The 17,769-nt window shown below is 51.6% G+C and overlaps 2 protein-coding genes across 2 annotated transcripts in view; both read left to right on the top strand.

Moving 5' to 3' along the window:
• The first annotated feature begins 1,334 nt into the window (after positions 1 to 1,334).
• On the top strand, positions 1,335 to 12,657 carry PRX (periaxin). The gene is made up of 4 exons (XM_006900896.1): positions 1,335 to 1,361; positions 4,762 to 4,918; positions 8,240 to 8,436; positions 9,034 to 12,657. The coding sequence occupies exons 1-4, from the start codon at positions 1,335 to 1,337 to the stop codon at positions 12,655 to 12,657; spliced, it is 4,005 nt and encodes a 1,334-aa protein (XP_006900958.1).
• Positions 12,658 to 15,082: 2,425 nt separating this feature from the next.
• The window catches only part of HIPK4 (homeodomain interacting protein kinase 4), a 9,990-nt gene continuing 7,303 nt past the window's right edge, over positions 15,083 to 17,769 (top strand). The window contains exon 1 of the mRNA XM_006900895.1: positions 15,083 to 15,547. Within this exon, the coding sequence (XP_006900957.1) occupies positions 15,083 to 15,547 (465 nt within the window). The remainder of the gene's footprint in view (positions 15,548 to 17,769) is intronic.

The raw sequence follows: 17,769 nt of genomic DNA, 5'->3' as shown, positions 1-17,769 counted from the left end.
TTTATCCACTGGTAACTTAGGCAAACGACTTTCCTACTCTATACCTCAGGTATCTGTCCTGTAATGTTATCAATAGATCGAAACCAAACCCACTGCCATCTCATAACAACCGTCCAACACTTTTCAAGGCTGTAGATCTTTATGGGGGGAGACTGCTCAGCTTTCTTCCTTGGGCTGCAGGTGGACTTAAAGCGTCTGTGGGTCAATGGTACAATTCGCTATAGATAGACTATGCTCCCAGAGAGAGTTCCCTGTAATAACAACATTGAGTATGTATAAAGCAAGGTCCCTGCTGGCATGATGAGGAGCTAAGCAATGGGCTGCAACTAACCAAAAGGTCAGTAGTTCAAATCCACCAGCTGCTCAGCAGGAACACGATGAGATCATCTGTTCCTGTAAAGACTTCCAGACTCAAACTGTAGGGACAGTTCAACTCAGCCGCTAAGAGTTGGGATTGACTCAATGGCTGTGGTTTTGTTCCTGTTTAACTTGATAAAGTGTGCATCAGGTACCTGGTATTAAGTCATGTGACCCCTGTAACAACCTGTGAGATGGGCACTCTCCTTTCCCCCATTTCAAAAATATGCTGTTTTCTAGAAGCACAGAGAGGTGAAGCAGTATGGGGCAATGGTTACGGGCATTTTGTAGTGGATTTGACCCCACTGGGTCGGTTGAGGTGGTTGTATTCAGGGATTCTGCCATCAGATGAGTCTAGGAATCCATCCTGGCTTTACTGTGTACAGTCCAGCGGGGTCCCTAAGGCAAAGGACTTCAGAGCTTCAGTTTCACACACACACCCCTGACTATGGAGATGGGATATGAGAGTAGGGCACTTAGGGAGGATCGGTGGGCATCAGTGAGTAACACTGCTCTTGTTATCCTTCTTAGAATCCCGGACCCAGGAGGCCCAACGAGCCGGAGGTGACGCTGAGGTGAGCCCTGTCTGGAGCTACATTCTTCTCCCTGCCTGTCCCCAACCTGCCTGTTGCCTCATGCCCTGGTCTCTCTCTGGCAGGTAGCAAGACCCCAGAGGAAGGGTGTGGGCTCCACAGACGACTGTGCAGCACCCAGGGCTGGACTCCTGCTAGGAGAGAGTGCCTGCGCCCAGGCAGTGGTGAGAACTCAGCTGGGCTGGGAGTCTTTCTCCACTTCTGACCCCTACCCTGACCTACTCCTCTGAGCCTAACCCCCACCACATCTCTTTCTTTGCCTTGAGCCCCCATTCCTGTGATCCACAGGTTCAGAGGCAGCTGCTCCATGCTGAACTAAAGCTGGTTCTGCAGCAAAAGGAGAGGAGGCAGGAGTCTGGGGTCCTAGTGACCCCCAGCAGCGTCATGGAGGCCAGGAGCCGGAGTGCTGAGGTGAGTGCCTCTGCCTCCGTGAGGGGGTTTTCTTGGACCTCAGGGGGTTGACAGTACAGGGATGTACATTAGGGCAGCAAAGAGCCACTCTCTGGCTATTCTAAGGCTCAGTCATCCCATCTGTGAAATGGCAACATGGATAAGGTCTCTTTAATGAGTGACTGGAGGAGGGCAGTAAAATGCTTAGCACAATGACTGCCATACTCCCCTATCCCCCCCCCCAAAAAAATGTTAACAAATTGACTGTTTCTGAGTCAATTCAACCCTATAGGAAGGAGTGGGACTGCCTCATAGTTTCCAAAGCTGTAAATCCTAATGGAAGTGTTGTTTGTTGTTGCTGTGTACTGTAGAGTCAAAACTGATCAATAGCTGACCCTCCAGTGAGTTTTCAGAGGCATTTAATCACAAGGGAGGAGACTGCCCATCCTTCTCTCAGAAGGAAGTGTACCACTTTACCCCCCTCACCCCCTGCAAAGCAGGTGGGTTCAAATATCAACCTTTCAGTAGTTAGCAGCCCAATACTTACACCCCATACCACCTGGGCTCCTGGAACAGACTAAGATTAAAGAAGCTAGTTCACTGGAGCATAATGAAGTTAAATAAGTAGAAGAAAATCTGGCAGGACCTTTCATCAGAAGAGACAACAAAGGTGTAGGATTTAGGGACCTGGGCTGTGGATACAGGGCTCGAACCCTAGCCAAGCCACTGAAGCTGTGCAGCCCCAGGCAGGTAATCTCAACCCGAGTCTTGGTTTCCCCCACTGGTGAGATGGGGCAATGGCTTCCGCCTTGGGAGGTGGAAATGATTCACCCATGAGTCATTTACAATAGGGCCTGGCCCCTAGCAAGTCTCCTTGACTATGGTCCTTCTTGTTGCTAAGTGCCTTTGAGTTGACTTTGACTCATAGCCACCCTAAACAGAATGCACTCCCAGCCTGATCCTGTGCCATCCTCACACTCTCTGCTGTGTTAGCCCATTGTGACAGTCACTGTGCCAGTCCGTCTTTGTGGAAAGTCTTCCTCTTGTACTTTTCCAAGCATGATGTCCTTCTCCAGGTATTGGCCCCTCCTGATCACATGTCCAAAGTATATGAGATGAAGCCTCACCGTCCTTGCTCCCAAGGTGCACTCTTGCTGCACTTCTTCCTAGGGCTTGTTAAGCAAAGGTGCTATGATGGTCATGCTCCTCCCTGCTGCCCCTGACACCACTCTTCTCATCCTCCTTCATTTGACTCCATCCTTAGTCTCCCAGGACCACTGCTGCTGTGCATCTATCCAACCCAGAACTGCTCTTTTCCTGGGTCGGCCTCAATGTCTGATCTTCTTTGACCCACATTCCTTCAGGTGTCAGGTCACAATCAGAAACTCACAGTATAGTCATGTCATCAGGGAAGCGGTCCTAGAGAGGACAAGGTTTTCCCAAGAGACACATAGTACTTTGGGGGTCCAGATGTATGTGAACTTACTGCCTCCCCAAATAGGGGTTGTCTTACTGCCTCTTCTGGAAGCTCTAATGAGAACCCCAGTGTGCTGCTGGGCTAAGGCCAGATCAGCACCATTTACAGTAAATGCCAGGAATACCACATTTTCCAGTCCACAATTTATGACCCACGCAGCCACCCTTCTCCAGATTCCTTGGGCTGTGGGTGTTAGGCAGGTCTTGGGGTCAGACATTCCACAATAGGATACAGTCTCATACACATTCAGCCTTCCAGGAGGCCAATGTCCCCCTCACACTCTATTCCTCATCACAAAAACCCTTGGAGCCCTGTTTCTATCCAACACCTTGCTCTACTGTTATAATTTTTTCCTGTTATTATTTTTTACTAAGAATGTTAGGCTGTTTGGGGGAGTTGTGAGAATTGTGAGTAAATGAACATATATTGTGAAGTGATTTTTCTGTTCTCACTGTTGAAATCTAGATTTTTTTTGATCCTTATTATGAACGTTCTTCTAAGTGGTACAGCGCTGGTCTGTCAATTTGCTGTATTAAAGTAACTTGGGTTTGCTGTGATGCTGAACGCTGTGCCACTAGTATTTTCAAATGCCATAATGGTTACCCATTGTGGACAGTGTTTTATGGAGCTCCCAGATCGAGACAGGCTTGGAAGCAGAAATGGAATCCACTTCCCAAACATCAGGTCTCTGGAAACTCTATGAATGTAGAGAAATGATAATGGTTATAGAACAGGGTTCAGGTCTTTTGTTCATATGGTCTCTATGAGTTGTGCTTGACTCACCCACACTTAACAACAACTGTTATTAAAACCCTTCCTCACCACTCAGTCCTGCATAAAGAATATGTCCTTCTGTCTTTTCCCAGCTCTGCATACCTTGACCACATTCCTCTCATATCTTTAACACCTTTGATATTACACCTGAAGTCCCTGGGTGTTGCAAATGGCTATTAGCCAAAAAAGAGCCCTGTGAAATGTGTTAGGCAGCTAACCAAAAAGGTCAGCGGTTCGAATCCACCAACCATCCCAATGAGTAAACATGGGCAGTTTCTTCCTATAAACTTTTACAACTTGGGAAACCAATGAAGCGTCATTAACTATGAGATCCTTATTAACCACAAGATTGGTGTGTGGAACCCACCTTAGGTGCCTGGTTAGACAGGCATCCTTGCACACATGAGCTTGCCATAAGTCTCGATCCACTCCACCACTACAGAGTGCTGATGGCACAATCGGTCAGGCACCGTGATACTAAAAGAAAGGTCAAATTCACCAGCTGGTCCGTGCGAGAAACATGAAGCAATTTGTACCCGTAAAGATTTAGAGCTTTGGGACAGGAGTGGCAGTTCTACTGTCCTAGAAGGATCACTGAGTGGTTTTGGGGTTCTCTAGCCTCACTCTCTCGGACATGCCCTGTGCCTTGAAAGAACACAGCCCTACCCCTCTTCCCCCAGTCTCAAGCTTCTCTCCTGTGTGCCATGAGGTGGTTTTGACTCAGAGCAACCCTCCTAAACAGAGTAGAACTGCCTACTTGACTTTCTTAGGCTGTAATCTTCACAGAAGCAGATGGCCTTTTTTCTATTGCAGAGTGGCTGCTAAGTAAACCTCCAAACTTCTGCTTAACAGCCTATGATTTAAAACACTGTGCCACCAACAAGCTCGCTGCAGCCCCATAGTCCCGCCCCTCGCCCCGCCCTGGGACCTCCGCAAACTTCCCGCGCCGGCCAGGAACTTGAACGCTTTGGGGGTCCCAGAGGGCGATTGGCTTGCATACTAGCTCAAAGGAGAGATGTGCGAGTGGATGCGCTTGGACACCCTGCCTGGACCATGCCGAGGGGCATATGTCCCGAGGATCCGTTTAAAAGGAGCTTTTAAGCGCGATGGCGGGCTCTGGGCAAGGTCTGGCCCTACTGTCCCATGGCAACACTTCGCCGCCTTCCGCAGGAGCTGAGGCGGGCAGAGCTGGTGGAGATCATCGTAGAGACAGAGGCGCAGACAGGGGCCAGCGGTATCAACGTAGCAGGCGGCGGCAAAGAAGGAATATTTGTCCGTGAGCTACGTGAAGACTCGCCGGCCGCCAGGAGCCTCAGCCTACAAGAAGGTGGGCGGGGTCGACAGTTGGGGCGGGGCTAATGAAGGGCGGGGGCAGCCAGAGCGAGGCAGAGATTGTCTGGGGTGGGGGCGTGATCAGATCTGGGGGCAGGGCTTTGTGGATCTGGAGCCTTGGGATGGATTATTTTGGGGAGGATTTCCGAGGTTCATTGTTTGGGTTTGAATCCCATATCTTCCGTTTGCTAGTTCGTGATGTTTCTGTGCCTTTTCTTATCTCTAAAATAGGAATAATTTGAGCACTTACCTCACAGTGTTATTATGTGATTAAATGAGTCAGCATTTGAAAACACTTAGCACATAGCTAAGTGGTTTCTAGTAAGCACCAAGTAAGTGCCAGTTACTGGGGTTTTTCTTTAAGGCAAGACAACAGAAAAGGGGTGAAGTTAACAACTTGGATGAGATTGGCACAGGAACTTAATAAGTGAGAGATATTTTAGGAAAATCTATGAGGCCATATAGCAAATGTTAAATCTTCTCTTTCCAGACATTGTTCTAGGTGTTTGGGCTGCAGCAATGAACTAAAAGACAAGTTTAAGCAAAATAAGTATAGAATAGCTTGGAAAGTGATGTATGCCACCTGTGCCAGGAGTGAAACAGTACTTTTAAATAGAGAAGGCCACGAAGGGTAGAAAGGTCCAGTGTTGGTGTGAGAGCTATGTGGCCAACTAGAAGAGCATTCAGACACAGAGAACAGCCAGCCTAAAGTCTTCAGACATACAGGGAAAAGCCAGTGCTGGCAGAAGTGTGGCTGACTTGCTGGAGAAATAATAGTAAGGAAGCCAGTGTGGATGGAATAATTAATGAAGAGGTGAATAAAAGGTGTGATCTGGAAGTTAGGGAAGTTGTAGAGAGAACTTTCTATGTCATGGGAAAGTTTAGAGGTTTTATTCTGAATTTATTGAGAGCAGAGAAAGAACTGACTGTTGTTGGGAGGCAAGGTAGGGGTCAGGGAGACCAATAAGGAGACTACAAGAAAGAGACAATGAAGTTCACGTCAAGCTGGTGTTAGTGAAGGAGAAAAGTTTAGAATCTGAATATACTGGAAGAATTAGCTTTCAGGACTGGATATGTGATTGATGGAAAGAGAAAAAGATAATATGTTCAAGAATTTGACCTGAGGATGGAGTTGGTAGTGTTGCAAGTGGGGAACATAGACTGGAGCTTGTTTGGGGGAGGAAGACCAGGAATGCAGTCCAGGTCCCTGACATGAGCACTCTTGGGCACTCAGGCAGAGATGTTGCAAATGTATAATTAGATATATGAGCCTAGGGTAAAGATGAAAGTGTTGGGCTGGAGGGATACATTTTTTTTTTATACATGATTTTTAAATTTCTGAATCTGGATGAGCTCCTCAGAAGAATGAGAGGAAGCGTGTAGATAGAGGAAGAGGTCTGAACCTTGGGGCAGTGTCTTTGAGAGGCCAGAAGGATGTAAATAAGTCATCCAGGTGACCCAAGAAGGATGGAGGGGAATGGAAGGAAGTGATATCCTGGAAGCCGAGGAAAAACAGATGAATGAAGGATAGAAAATGAAGTTGGGTCAAATGCTGAGTGGTCTAAGTAGACTGAGTCTGGGGCTTGATCACTGGATTTAACTATTCGGAGGTACACTGCCTAGAGAGATTTTGAGAGGAACAATGCTGGTGTGTGTTGGGGAGAAATATAGATGTGTTATTAAAATGCACACCCATTGTTATTGCTGCATTGTTCACAATAGCAAAGAGATGGAGACAACCCAAGTGCCCATCAACAAATGAATGGAGAAGTTGTCGAATACAATGCAGCATTGAAAAACAAGGAACTCATGAAATATTACACAAAATGGGTGACCCTGGAGGATATTATGTTGAGTGAAATATCTCAGTCACAAAAGGACAAATACTGCATAATGCCACTATTATAAAACAGGACTGATATTGGGGTTGGGTGGAAACTAAGAAAAGAAGGGATAAATAATGTACACTGCATTGAAACAGATGGAGAGAAATGCTTAAAAGTGATTAGGTATCCAGAATAAGAGCTGCATAGTAAGGTGGGGGGCATTGTATAACAATGAAATAATTTTTACTTTCCAAAGAGAAAAGCGAGAGAGCTCTGGTGGCCTACTGGCAAAGAAGGCCTGGTGGCAAGAAGCTGCAATGCAATCCCAGAGGTGCACGGTTTGAATCCACCAGATGCTCTGCTGGAGATGGAAGGACAATCTCTTCCTGTACCAGTCAGATCCCATTTGACGGCACACACACACACACACACACACACACACACAATAAAATTTAAAAGAAAAAGAAAACAAAGAGAAAAGCGAACTGGGGGGGGGACAGAGAGGAAAATGTGTAACAATGAATGAATGGAAATCTGTCATGTTCTCTATAACTTTCATTAAAATCTCAATTAAAAAAAGTGTTATTGAGCCAGTTTAAAAGAAAAGAGGGAGGTGGAGAAGTGGAAATAATACTGCTAGATAATGGGGCAGGAGTTAGGGAGAGTGAGGTTAAGACAATTTATTTTAAAAAATGGGAGAATTAATAGTATCCTTGTATGCGTCCCTCGGGCCTCTTGTAATTGGTTTTGGTCAAACATTCTTCTAGGTGGTATAGCACTGGTCTGTTGATTTGCTGTACAGAGGTAACTCGTGGTTGCTGTGATGCTCAACACTGTGACCCTGATGTGCCAAATGCAATATTAGTGACCCATGGTAGACAGTGTTTGGTGGAACTCCCAGATTAAAACAAGCTTGGAAGCAGGAGTGGCATCCACTTCCGAAATAGTTTGCCTCCAGAAACCCTATGAACTTGGAGAAATGATGAAAGTTATACAAGTATTCAGGTCTTTCGTTCATAGGGTCGCTATGAGTGCCTACGACTCGATGGCACTTAACAACAACAACATGCCTATGGAATAATGTAGGAGGCTGAGCCAAATTGCTCAAGGCACTGCTAAAGGTTGTCCCTGAGAAGAGTGGATTGATTGATTACAGCCAGCAAGGATTAGAGGCAATAGGAAGAGAAGGAGCAGGGGGTTGAGTAGATAGGTTAGGAGCATCTACAAGTTTCCTTCTAATTCTGTTCTTTCCGTAATGGTAGCAAAATCAGTAACTCAAACGTCAGGACAAGGCCTGGAAGTGAATGTCTTGGCCTGGTGGACGTGCTCAGCGATGTGGGGCAAAGGCAGAGCTAAGGCTGTGGACTTCCGAACCTTAAACTGGGTGGGGCGGAGCCTCCGCCCAGTGGTTCCGCGGATGTGGGCGGGCCAGACCTGGGCGGGATCGGGAGAAGCCCACGCCCCGCTTTCCTTATCCTCCCTGCCAACAGGGGACCAGCTGCTCAGCGCGCGTGTGTTTTTTGAGAACTTCAAATATGAGGATGCACTACGCCTGCTGCAATGTGCGGAGCCCTACAAGGTCTCCTTCTGCCTGAAGCGCACGGTGCCCACCGGGGACCTGGCGCTGAGGCCTGGGACCATGGCTGGCTACGAGATCAAGGGCCCCAGGGCCAAGATGGCCAAGCTGGTACGCGTGCTGAGCCCGAGCCCAGCCCCGGCTCCAGCCCCGGATTACCCCGGCGACCCTACCTCTGCGCCGTGAGCCTCATGCCCCACCCTTGCGGGCCAGTCTCTTTACTAATCCCAGTGTTAATCTCACTTTTCTACCCCATCTTCCTCCCCTAATTTCTTCCCTGGGGAGGGACGGACACTCATAGACTCCAGACCATTGCCTCATGCACACCCACACCTGTCTTGAACTGAGATATTCTAAATGATGGTGGGAATTTTCAAGGTTGTGTTGCTCACTCACACCCTTGGCAAAATCTCTCTCCTTCTCTGTGCCTCAATTTCTTCATCTCTAGAATGAAGGTGTTGGAGAAAATCTAAGTAGTCAGTCTTGGGTCCAAGTTCCTACACTCTTGTTGATTCACTGAGAGAATCTAAATGAATGACCATGCCTTCCTGGGCAGTAATGGTGAAATTACAAGCAGGAAGTGGGAATGGCATTTGGGGGGATAAGGCCCTCTCACCTAACACACCCTCATCCTGGTACAAAGCCAGATGGGGCTCTTTTTGTTCACCCACTGTCCCACTGCCTCCCGCCTCTCTCCTCTCTCCCCAGAACATCCAGAGTTTGTCCCCAGTGAAGAAGAAGAAGATGGTGATACCCGGGGCCCTGGGGGCCCCTGCAGACCTGGCCCCCGTTGACGTCGAATTCTCCTTCCCTAAATTCTCTCGGCTGCGTCGAGGCCTTAAAGCCGAGACAATCAAGGGTCCTGTCCCAGCTGCCCCAACCCGCCGGCGCCTTCAGCTGCCCCGGCTTCGGGTCCGAGAAGTGGCTGAGGAGACTCAGATAGCCCGGCTGGCAGCTGCTGCTCCTCCGCACAGAAAGGCCAAGGCGGAGGCCGAGGTGGCAGCAGAAGCCCGCTTTACAGCCCCCCAGGTGGAGCTGGTTGGCCCCCGGCTGCCAGGTGCTGAGGTGGGAGCCCCCCAGGTCTCTGTGTCCAAGGGGCCAGGGGAGGTGGCTCCCACTGCAGAAGTAGCTGGTGGCTTTGCCCTCCATCTTCCAACCCTTGGAGTGGCAGCCCCAGCTGCACCCACTCTGGAGCCCATGGCCATGGGGATCCAGGTCCCGCAAGTGGAGCTGCCCACCTTGCCTTCGCTACCTACTTTGCCTACACTGCCCTGCATGGAGACCCGGGAAGGGGCTGCACCAGTGACAGTGCCCACCTTGGATGTGGCAGCACCCACAGTAGAGGTGGACCTGGCCTTGCCAGGTACAGAAGTGGAGGTCCGGGGAGAGGCCCCTGAGGTGGCCCTGAAGATGCCCCGCCTTAGTTTCCCCCGCTTTGGGGCTAGAGCAAAGGAAGTTACTCAAGGCAAGGGGGCCAAGGGCAGCCCTGAGGCCAGGGCAAAGGGGCCTAAACTCCGAATGCCCACCTTTGGGCTTTCTCTCTTGGAACCCCGGCCTACCACTCAGGAAGCCATGGAGAGCAAACTGAAGCTGCCTACCATCAAGATGCCCTTTGGCATTGGGGTGACAGGGCCTGAGGTCAAGGTGCCCAAAGGGCCCGAGGTGAAGCTACCCAAGGCCCCTGACATCAAGCTTCCTAAAGTGTCAGAGATGAAAGTACCCGAGATGGCTGTGCCAGAGATGCAGCTTCCGGAGGTAGAGCTGCCAAAGGTGCCCGAGATGAAGCTCCCGAAGGTGCCCGAGATGGCGGTACCCTGTGTGCACCTTCCGGAAGTGCAGCTCCCGAAAGTTCCAGAGATGAAGCTTCCGAAAGTGCCTGAGATGACCATACCCGATGTGCACCTGCCGGAAGTGCAGCTCCCGAAGGTGCCAGAGATGTCTGTACCGGATGTGCACCTCCCGGAAGTGCAGCTCCCAAAAGTTCCAGAGATGAAGCTCCCTAAGGTGCCGGAGATGGCCGTGCCAGATGTGCGTCTGCCAGAGGTGCAGCTGCCCAGAGTCTCGGAGCTGAAACTCCCCAAGCTGCCGGAGATGGCCGTGCCGGATGTGCGCCTCCCGGAAGTGCAGCTGCCCAAGGTCTCGGAGATGAAAGTCCCCGACGTGAAGCTCCCAGAGATGAAGCTCCCCAAGGTGCCCGAGATGGCGGTGCCTGATGTGCGCCTCCCAGAAGTGCAGCTGCCAAAGGTGTCCGAGATGCGGCTGCCGGAAATGCAAGTGCCCAAGGTTCCTGATGTGCGCCTTCCGAAGGCTCCGGAGGTGAAGCTGCCCAAGGCTCCGGAGGTGCCACTTAAAGCTGCCGGGGTCGAGCAGGCCGAGTTTGACTTCAGGATGCCCAAGCTGGGGCGGCCAGCGTCCCCGCCAGGAGGCAAGCCAGGCGAGGTGGGCGCTGAAGTCTCGGGGAAACTGATGACACTTCCATGTCTGCAGCCAGAGGGGGGCGGCGAGGCCCGCGTGGGTGTCCCCTCTTTTACACTGCCCTCAGTGGAGCTGGACCTGCCGGGGGCCCTCAGCTCGGAGGGACAGGTCCAAGTAAGCTCAGTCCACAAGGTGGAGCGGGCAGGCGTCCCGCAGGTGGCAGGGGTCGGGGAAGCGGGCTTCCGGGTGCCCTCTGTTGAGATTGTCACCCCACAGCTGCCCACTGAGGAGGGTGAAGAAGGGCGGGTAGAGGCGACCGAGATGAGAGTCAAGTCCTCCAAGTTCTCCCTGCCCAAGTTTGGACTGTCAGGGCCCAAAGTAGCCAAAGCTGAGGCTGAAGGGGCTGGGCGAGCCACCAAGTTAAAAATCTCCAAATTCGCCATCTCCCTTCCCAAGGCTCGGTTGGGGACAGAGGCAGAGGCCAAAGGGGCTGAGGAAGCAGGCCTGCTGCCCGCCCTAGATCTGTCTGTCCCGCAGCTCGGTCTGGATACCCACTTGCTCACAGGCAAGGTGGAGGTGGCAGGGGCCGATGGCAAGCTCAAAGGCTCCCGCTTTGCCCTGCCCAAGTTTGGGGTTAAAGGTCGAGACACAGAGGCTGGAGAACTAGTGCTGGGGACTGCTGAGCTGGAGGGCAAGGGCTGGGGCTGGGATGGGAAGGTGAAGATGCCTAGGCTAAAAATGCCCTCCTTTGGGCTGGCAAAGGGGAAGGAAGTAGAAGTCCAGGGTGGGCGCACCAGTCCCAGGGAAAAGCTAGAGTCCACAGCCCGGCAATTGAAGCTCCCGGAGCTGGAACTGGTCACATTGGGGCCAGAGGAGGAAGGGCGGGCAGAGGGTGCAGTGGCTGCAGGGCGGCAGGTCTCCATGACCAGGAAGACAGATAGCGAGGGCCAGGAGGGGACCCTGTGGAGGCCCCCACAGGGCATCTCCCTGCCCCAGGTGGAGCTGACCAGCTTTGGGGAGATGGGAGTGGGTGCCACTGCAGGGCAGCAGGCTGAGGGAACAGTTCCTTCTGCGGAGGGTACTGCAGGCTCCAAGGTCCAGGTGCCTCAGGTGACTTTGGCCTTGCCTGGGGCCCAGGTGGCTGGTGGTGAGCTATTGGTTGGTGAAGGCATCTTCAAGACGCCCACTGTGACCGTGCCCCAGCTTGAGCTGGATGTGGGACTAAGCCGAGAGGCACAGGCAGGTGAAGTAGCTGCAGGTGAAGGGGTGCTGAAGATGAAGATGCCCACATTAGGGACAGGAGCTGGGATGGGAACAGAGGGGACCAAGCAGCAGTCCACAGGGTCTGAACATACTTTCCACCTTTCTCTGCCTGACGTTGAGCTCTCACCACCTGCAGTTGGCAGCCATGCCGAGTACCAGGTGGCAGAGGGTGAGGGGGATGCGGGGCACAAGCTCAAGGTGCGGCTGCCCCGGTTTGGCCTGGCACGGACCAAGGAGGGGACCGAAGAGGGCGAGAAGGTCAAGAGTCCAAAACTCAGGCTGCCCCGCGTGGGTTTCAGTCAGGGCGAAGTGACCTTTGGGGAAGGCTCCCCCAGCCCTGAGGAGGAGGAGGAAGAAGGCAGTGGGGACGTGGCATCAGGGCAACAAGGCCGAGTGCGTGTCCGCCTGCCCCGAGTGGGCCTGGCCGCCCCTTCCAAGGCCTCCAAGGGGCAGGAGGGTGAGGCAGCCTCCAAGTCTCCTAGTGGGGAGAAGTCACCCAGGTTCCGCTTCCCTCGAGTGTCCTTAAGCCCCAAGGCCCACAGCAGGGATCGGGAGGAGGTTGGGTTCAGGGTCCGGCTGCCCAGTGTGGGGTTTTCAGAGATGGCAGGTCCAGGGCCCACCCGGATTGAGGGGGCTCAGGCTGCCGCCATCTGAATCTGACAGAGGAGACTCATCCCATGCTCCTTCTCTGCCCTTCCTCTGTGTTGTATGTGAGATAACGAGCACTAACCCTAAGAGGGCGTGTCTGTCTCCCAGGCCCTGTGAATAAAGTAATCCAGAGAGCGCAGGTGTCCTGGGTCTTCTCTGTGAGGGAACGGACGCACAGGGTAGGGGTGTGCAGGAAAAGAAGTCCTAGAGAGGAACTTGGTGGGTGGGGATGTGGACATTTGAGCCTGGCCAGAGGGAAGCTGCTAATATAGGGGAGATAGACCACTTCTGGTCTGTGACGAGTCAGGGTGACCTTAGGGCAGGCTCTGGTCCCAGTGGACCTGCCCTTGCCCTTCATCAGAGCCATGGGACTCACACTGTGAGAAGCCATAAGAACAGAGCCACCCACTGGCACCTCCCAGCTCCCTTCCAGAAGCCTGACCTTCCCCTTCCAGTTTGGCTGGTTTGACTGCCTGTCCTGAGCCCCACCCAGGAAGGTCCCTTCTGTCCAGAACCATGGACTCAGAGCCTACACTCCTGGCAGCCTGGGATTAGGCTCCAGTGCTGGACTTCCTCCTTCCAGCTGCACCCCAGTATCTCAGCCCCTAAGCCTCAAGGTCTCTATGACATCCCAGACCCAAATAAGGAGATTCATTCTCCAGTCCCCCCTCAGTATCTTCTAGCCCCTTCCATCCCAGGGAATGAAGGTCCTCCACTCACCACAAAGGCCACCTCTTTCCCCAGACCTTCCTTCAGCTGAGGTTCCCGCTTGGGCACTGCCACCTCACACTTCTACTTCATCTTTACCAAACGTAATAGGAGTAGTCTACACATATGGGGCACCCATACTCCCAACCTCGACCCAAGTCCGTCAGTAACCTCCCTGGGGCCATCCTGTTTCTCTAGCTTTTCTGGGCCCCTCCTCCTGAACATCTCCATCCTCAACCCTCTCACTTCTGTGGTGACAACACCCATGTCAACGTGGGCCTCCAAGGTTTCCCAGACCCTGAATCCCCCCAAGGGTCTCCTAAACCCCTCCCCCAGGAATTTAGTTCCCCAAGTGGTTGTGACTGCTTGAGGTCAAAGGCTGTCTTTGCCATCCTGTTGTGTGATCATACCCATTGTCACTGACCCTACTCTCACCCCTGATGCCCCCATGTGTCAAAGGGGGGAACTGCCCCAGAAACAGATTGCCAGGCCTTCTGCGGGGCTGCTGGATGGGTCCAAACTGCTCGTAGGCCTTTTATATACTTCTTTGTGCCTTAATTTTCTCTTTCATAAAATGGAGCTATTAAGATTAGCTACTTGAGAGAGAAGTCTCTGGTTTTGGGAACTTAAGGAGGCCTAATACCATAGAGCATTATGTATTGGGCTGCTAATTGAAAGGTCAGTGGTTCAAACGCACCAGCTACTCCAGAGGAAAACGATGACCCAATGGAGGGTCACTTCAAGTTTGAATTGACTCCGTATTCGTGGATTTGGTTCTTAGTGTGTTTTAAGGGTTAGGTTAATACTTGTAAGGCTCTCAGTGGTTAAGTGTTTTGATGTTAAATTTCCTAATTTGCTCTTTTGTGTCCCTATCTCAGGGTTTACCCCATCTTTACTCCAGCCAGAGCTTGGCCTACCTGGCACCCTCCTTCCCCATTAGACCATCAGTCCCTGTGGCCTGTCTACTCAGCCACCTCCTTTCTTCACTTTCCCACCTGGACTCCTCCTGGCCTCCTTCTCAGACTCTAAACTTACATTCTTTCCCCCTCCCACCCACCCTTCTACAGACACAGTGCTTTCTGATACTCAAATCTGAACCTGCCCACCCTTGCTCAAAGTCCTTCTGTGACTCCCCAGTACCTTTAGAAGAAAGCCCAACTCCTTAGCATGGCACTCAAGCACCCATACATCCTGGCCCTGGCCAGCCACACCGGTGGCCACCAGCTGTGGCAGGTGTTTGGTGTCCATGGACTCAATGTCTGCAGAAGCTTTCAAGTCCATGTCCCTGTGGTCTGGAAATCCCACATAGGCATGCCCAAGGCCCACCACTGGCCACCTCATTCAGTCTGCCTCTCTAGGATTCTGCCACTGGGTGGGGGAGGGGACCCTGCTGGCACCCCATCCCCCATTCCAGCTAGGTCTCCAACAACAGAACCAGAGCCACTCAGCAACACTGGAACCCATTCAGGGGGGCCTGAGCCCCCTCATCCCAAGCCAGGTGGGCTTTGGGAGAGGGGTGCAGCCCCTGGCAGATACAAGGTGTGGCCAAAGGGGCAAGGGGGTGCCGGGGAGGCGAGGAGCAAACTTTGCAGCAAGAGATACGAGTGTGGTTCTCTTTCCCCCTCTTGGGGGGCCTCGAGGCCGGAGGCGGGGTGGGAGGTCACGGCGGCATAGCCTGTGGCAGGGGGCCAACGGCAGGGCAGGGGCTGGCAGCAGGGGCACCATGGCCACCATCCAGTCAGAGACTGACTGCTATGACATCATTGAGGTGCTGGGCAAGGGCACCTTCGGGGAGGTGGCCAAGGGCTGGCGGCGGAGCACGGGGGAGATGGTGGCCATCAAGATCCTCAAGAACGACGCCTACCGCAACCGTATCATCAAGAATGAGCTGAAGCTGCTGCGTTGCATGCGGGGCCTGGACCCCGAGGAGGCCCATGTCATACGCTTCCTGGAGTTCTTCCATGATGCTCTCAAGTTCTACCTGGTTTTTGAGCTGCTGGAGCAAAACCTCTTTGAGTTTCAGAAGGAGAACAACTTTGCACCCCTTGCTGCTCGCCACATCCGCACGGTCACCCTGCAGGTGCTCAGAGCACTGGCCCGGCTCAAGGAGCTGGCCATCATTCACGCTGATCTCAAACCTGAAAACATCATGCTGGTGGACCAGACTCGCTGCCCTTTCAGGGTCAAGGTGAGTGGGCCTGCCCATGGTGGTCGCATCCCTCCTTCTTGTCTTAGCTTCCTGGGGGTCCTGCAGTCATCTGTCCTAGGTCTCCTGTCACCTCTCCAAACCCTGTCAGTGAAGGTTCCCCCATATCCTTCCTCACTTCACCCAGACCTAAGGTCACCCTGCTGTAAAAAAGAGTGAGGATGAGGTGGGGGCAGCCATATTTGACCTCTGCTAACCCTACAAGGGGGAAATGTCCCCATCAAGAACATCCACAACACAAAACCAATTCTCATGAGGTCTTTTTTTTTTTTTTTTTTAAAAGTTATGAGCATTTTTTTTTTTTTTTTTTTTTTCCTATAATTATATTTTATTAATTTTCATAAACATTTACAGAGATTTTGGGCTTCCACTCATTCATTGTTGCACTATTCTCTCTACCCTCCTCCCAGTTTGTTCTTGTCCAAATGCCACAGTGCTTGTCAAAGCCAGTTCTGATTAATCTTCTTTGTCAGTGTATCCTTTGCCATTCCCTGTCACTCCTCCCTGAGAGAGACTTCACCCTGAGTCATAAGGAAAAGGGGACGGCGTATTCTCTTAGCTACTTCCTGCTGAAAAGGGACGCTGTGGGTTTCAGGGTGAAGATCTTCTCTCACTACTCTAAAGGGCCCCTTTGGCAGTAGGAAACACATAGACTATTATGGAGATTGATTTTGGAATTCAGATGCACTCTTATTGATTGTGCTTGGCTGTACATGTACATATCCTTCAAGATGTATCATGGGGGTGTTGCAACCTAGAAGACACAAATTTGACTAACAAGTTATAAGTACATGAGTCCAAAAATTATGGAAAAGTAAAAGAAAAGATTCTTTCATTGTTTTACAAACCCTCCCCCAGGTCCCCTCCACCATGCAGCCCTCGTCACACGTGCCCCTCCCTGAGCTCCTGCACTTATTTCAACTCCTATCCTACTGTTCTACAAGGTCCAGGATCCATTGTAATAGTTGTACAGATCTATGGTGCCACACTCAGGGTTTTATTAGGAAAGTGAGTTACAATTCAAGTTGGCTACAGGATACGATACAGTTTCTCAGTTTGGATAGCTTTAACCTTCCGCTTCACAATTTTAGGCTGATGTTACAAAACTCTCTTAGTTCTGCCATTTAAGACATCTTCCCCACTCCCCTATCCCTCCAGTGGCCTTGGGCAAAGGTTCCATGGAGCAGCAGTCCAGGTCAGCTCTGTCTCACATTAGGTTTCTAGTTTTCTGCTGTGGCTGTCCTGTAGACCCTGGTCCAAGTGGCATGGAAATCTCTGGCCCCAAAGGACAAATGCTGCATCCTTTGCTGCTGCTTCTTTGCTAGAAGTGAAATCCTCAAATGGTGAAACTGGCCAGTCTCCTCATGGATAGACTAAAACACCCTATTTGCATTTTCCCACCCAGCCTTGTGGTAAAAAGTCAAGGGCAAAGGCCTAGAAAGGCCATTTTGAACAGTAGACCCTCTGCACCACCATATATGCTGTCCTTGTTCTTATTCACAGTGCCTCTCCTCTGGCCCAGTACTACAATGTATGGCTGATGTTTTAGTGAGGGAGATAGACTCCACAAGAGAAAAAAGTAAAGTAAGGCATGTGCTTAAGGAGGAGAGAAAAGAAAGCAGGGAAGGAGGGTGAGGGCATGGAATGATGCTAGGTGAGATTTTAGACACGATAGTCATTGAGAAGATGACCTCTGAGGGGCATCCTGGAGTAAGGGAGCCATTCAGGTACTTGAAGGAAGAGGAGCTTCCGGGTGTCTGTGAAAAGCTGAAGAAACAGAGTGGCAGAAAGAGGAGATTGAAGAGGTGACAGGGCTGCAGCCTGCAGGTCCTGGGAGGATGCTGGCTTTGCTTTGTGAGAGAGAAGTCTCGGGATAGTGTTGAGCAGAGGAGGGAGGTGACCTGCTTTAGCTGTTCCCAGAATCCCTCTAGCTCTGCAGGGGTGGAACAGGTGGAGGATGACCAATGAAGAGGCGACCAAAGTAGTCCTGGTGGGAGAATGGATGGGACTAGAGAGGGAGGAGTGGAAGGAGGGATCTTGGGTGGATTCTGAGTGGAGCAGAGTGCTAGAGGTTGTTGTTGTTGTTGTTATGTGCCGTCGAGTCACCTGCGACTCATAGCGACCCTATGTACAACAGCCCTAAACTCCACTCTGTCCTGTGCCAATCGCACTGTCTCTGACACTCCCATCCCAATTATCCCAGT

The sequence above is a fragment of the Elephantulus edwardii genome, unplaced genomic scaffold (assembly GCF_000299155.1).
Source record: "Elephantulus edwardii isolate Elephantulus edwardi_28Jun2011 unplaced genomic scaffold, EleEdw1.0 scaffold00302, whole genome shotgun sequence".
In the NCBI taxonomy this organism is placed as follows: Eukaryota; Metazoa; Chordata; class Mammalia; order Macroscelidea; family Macroscelididae; genus Elephantulus; species Elephantulus edwardii.
Note: the sequence above shows the minus strand (reverse complement) of the source record. Positions and strands in the feature narration are given on the sequence as shown.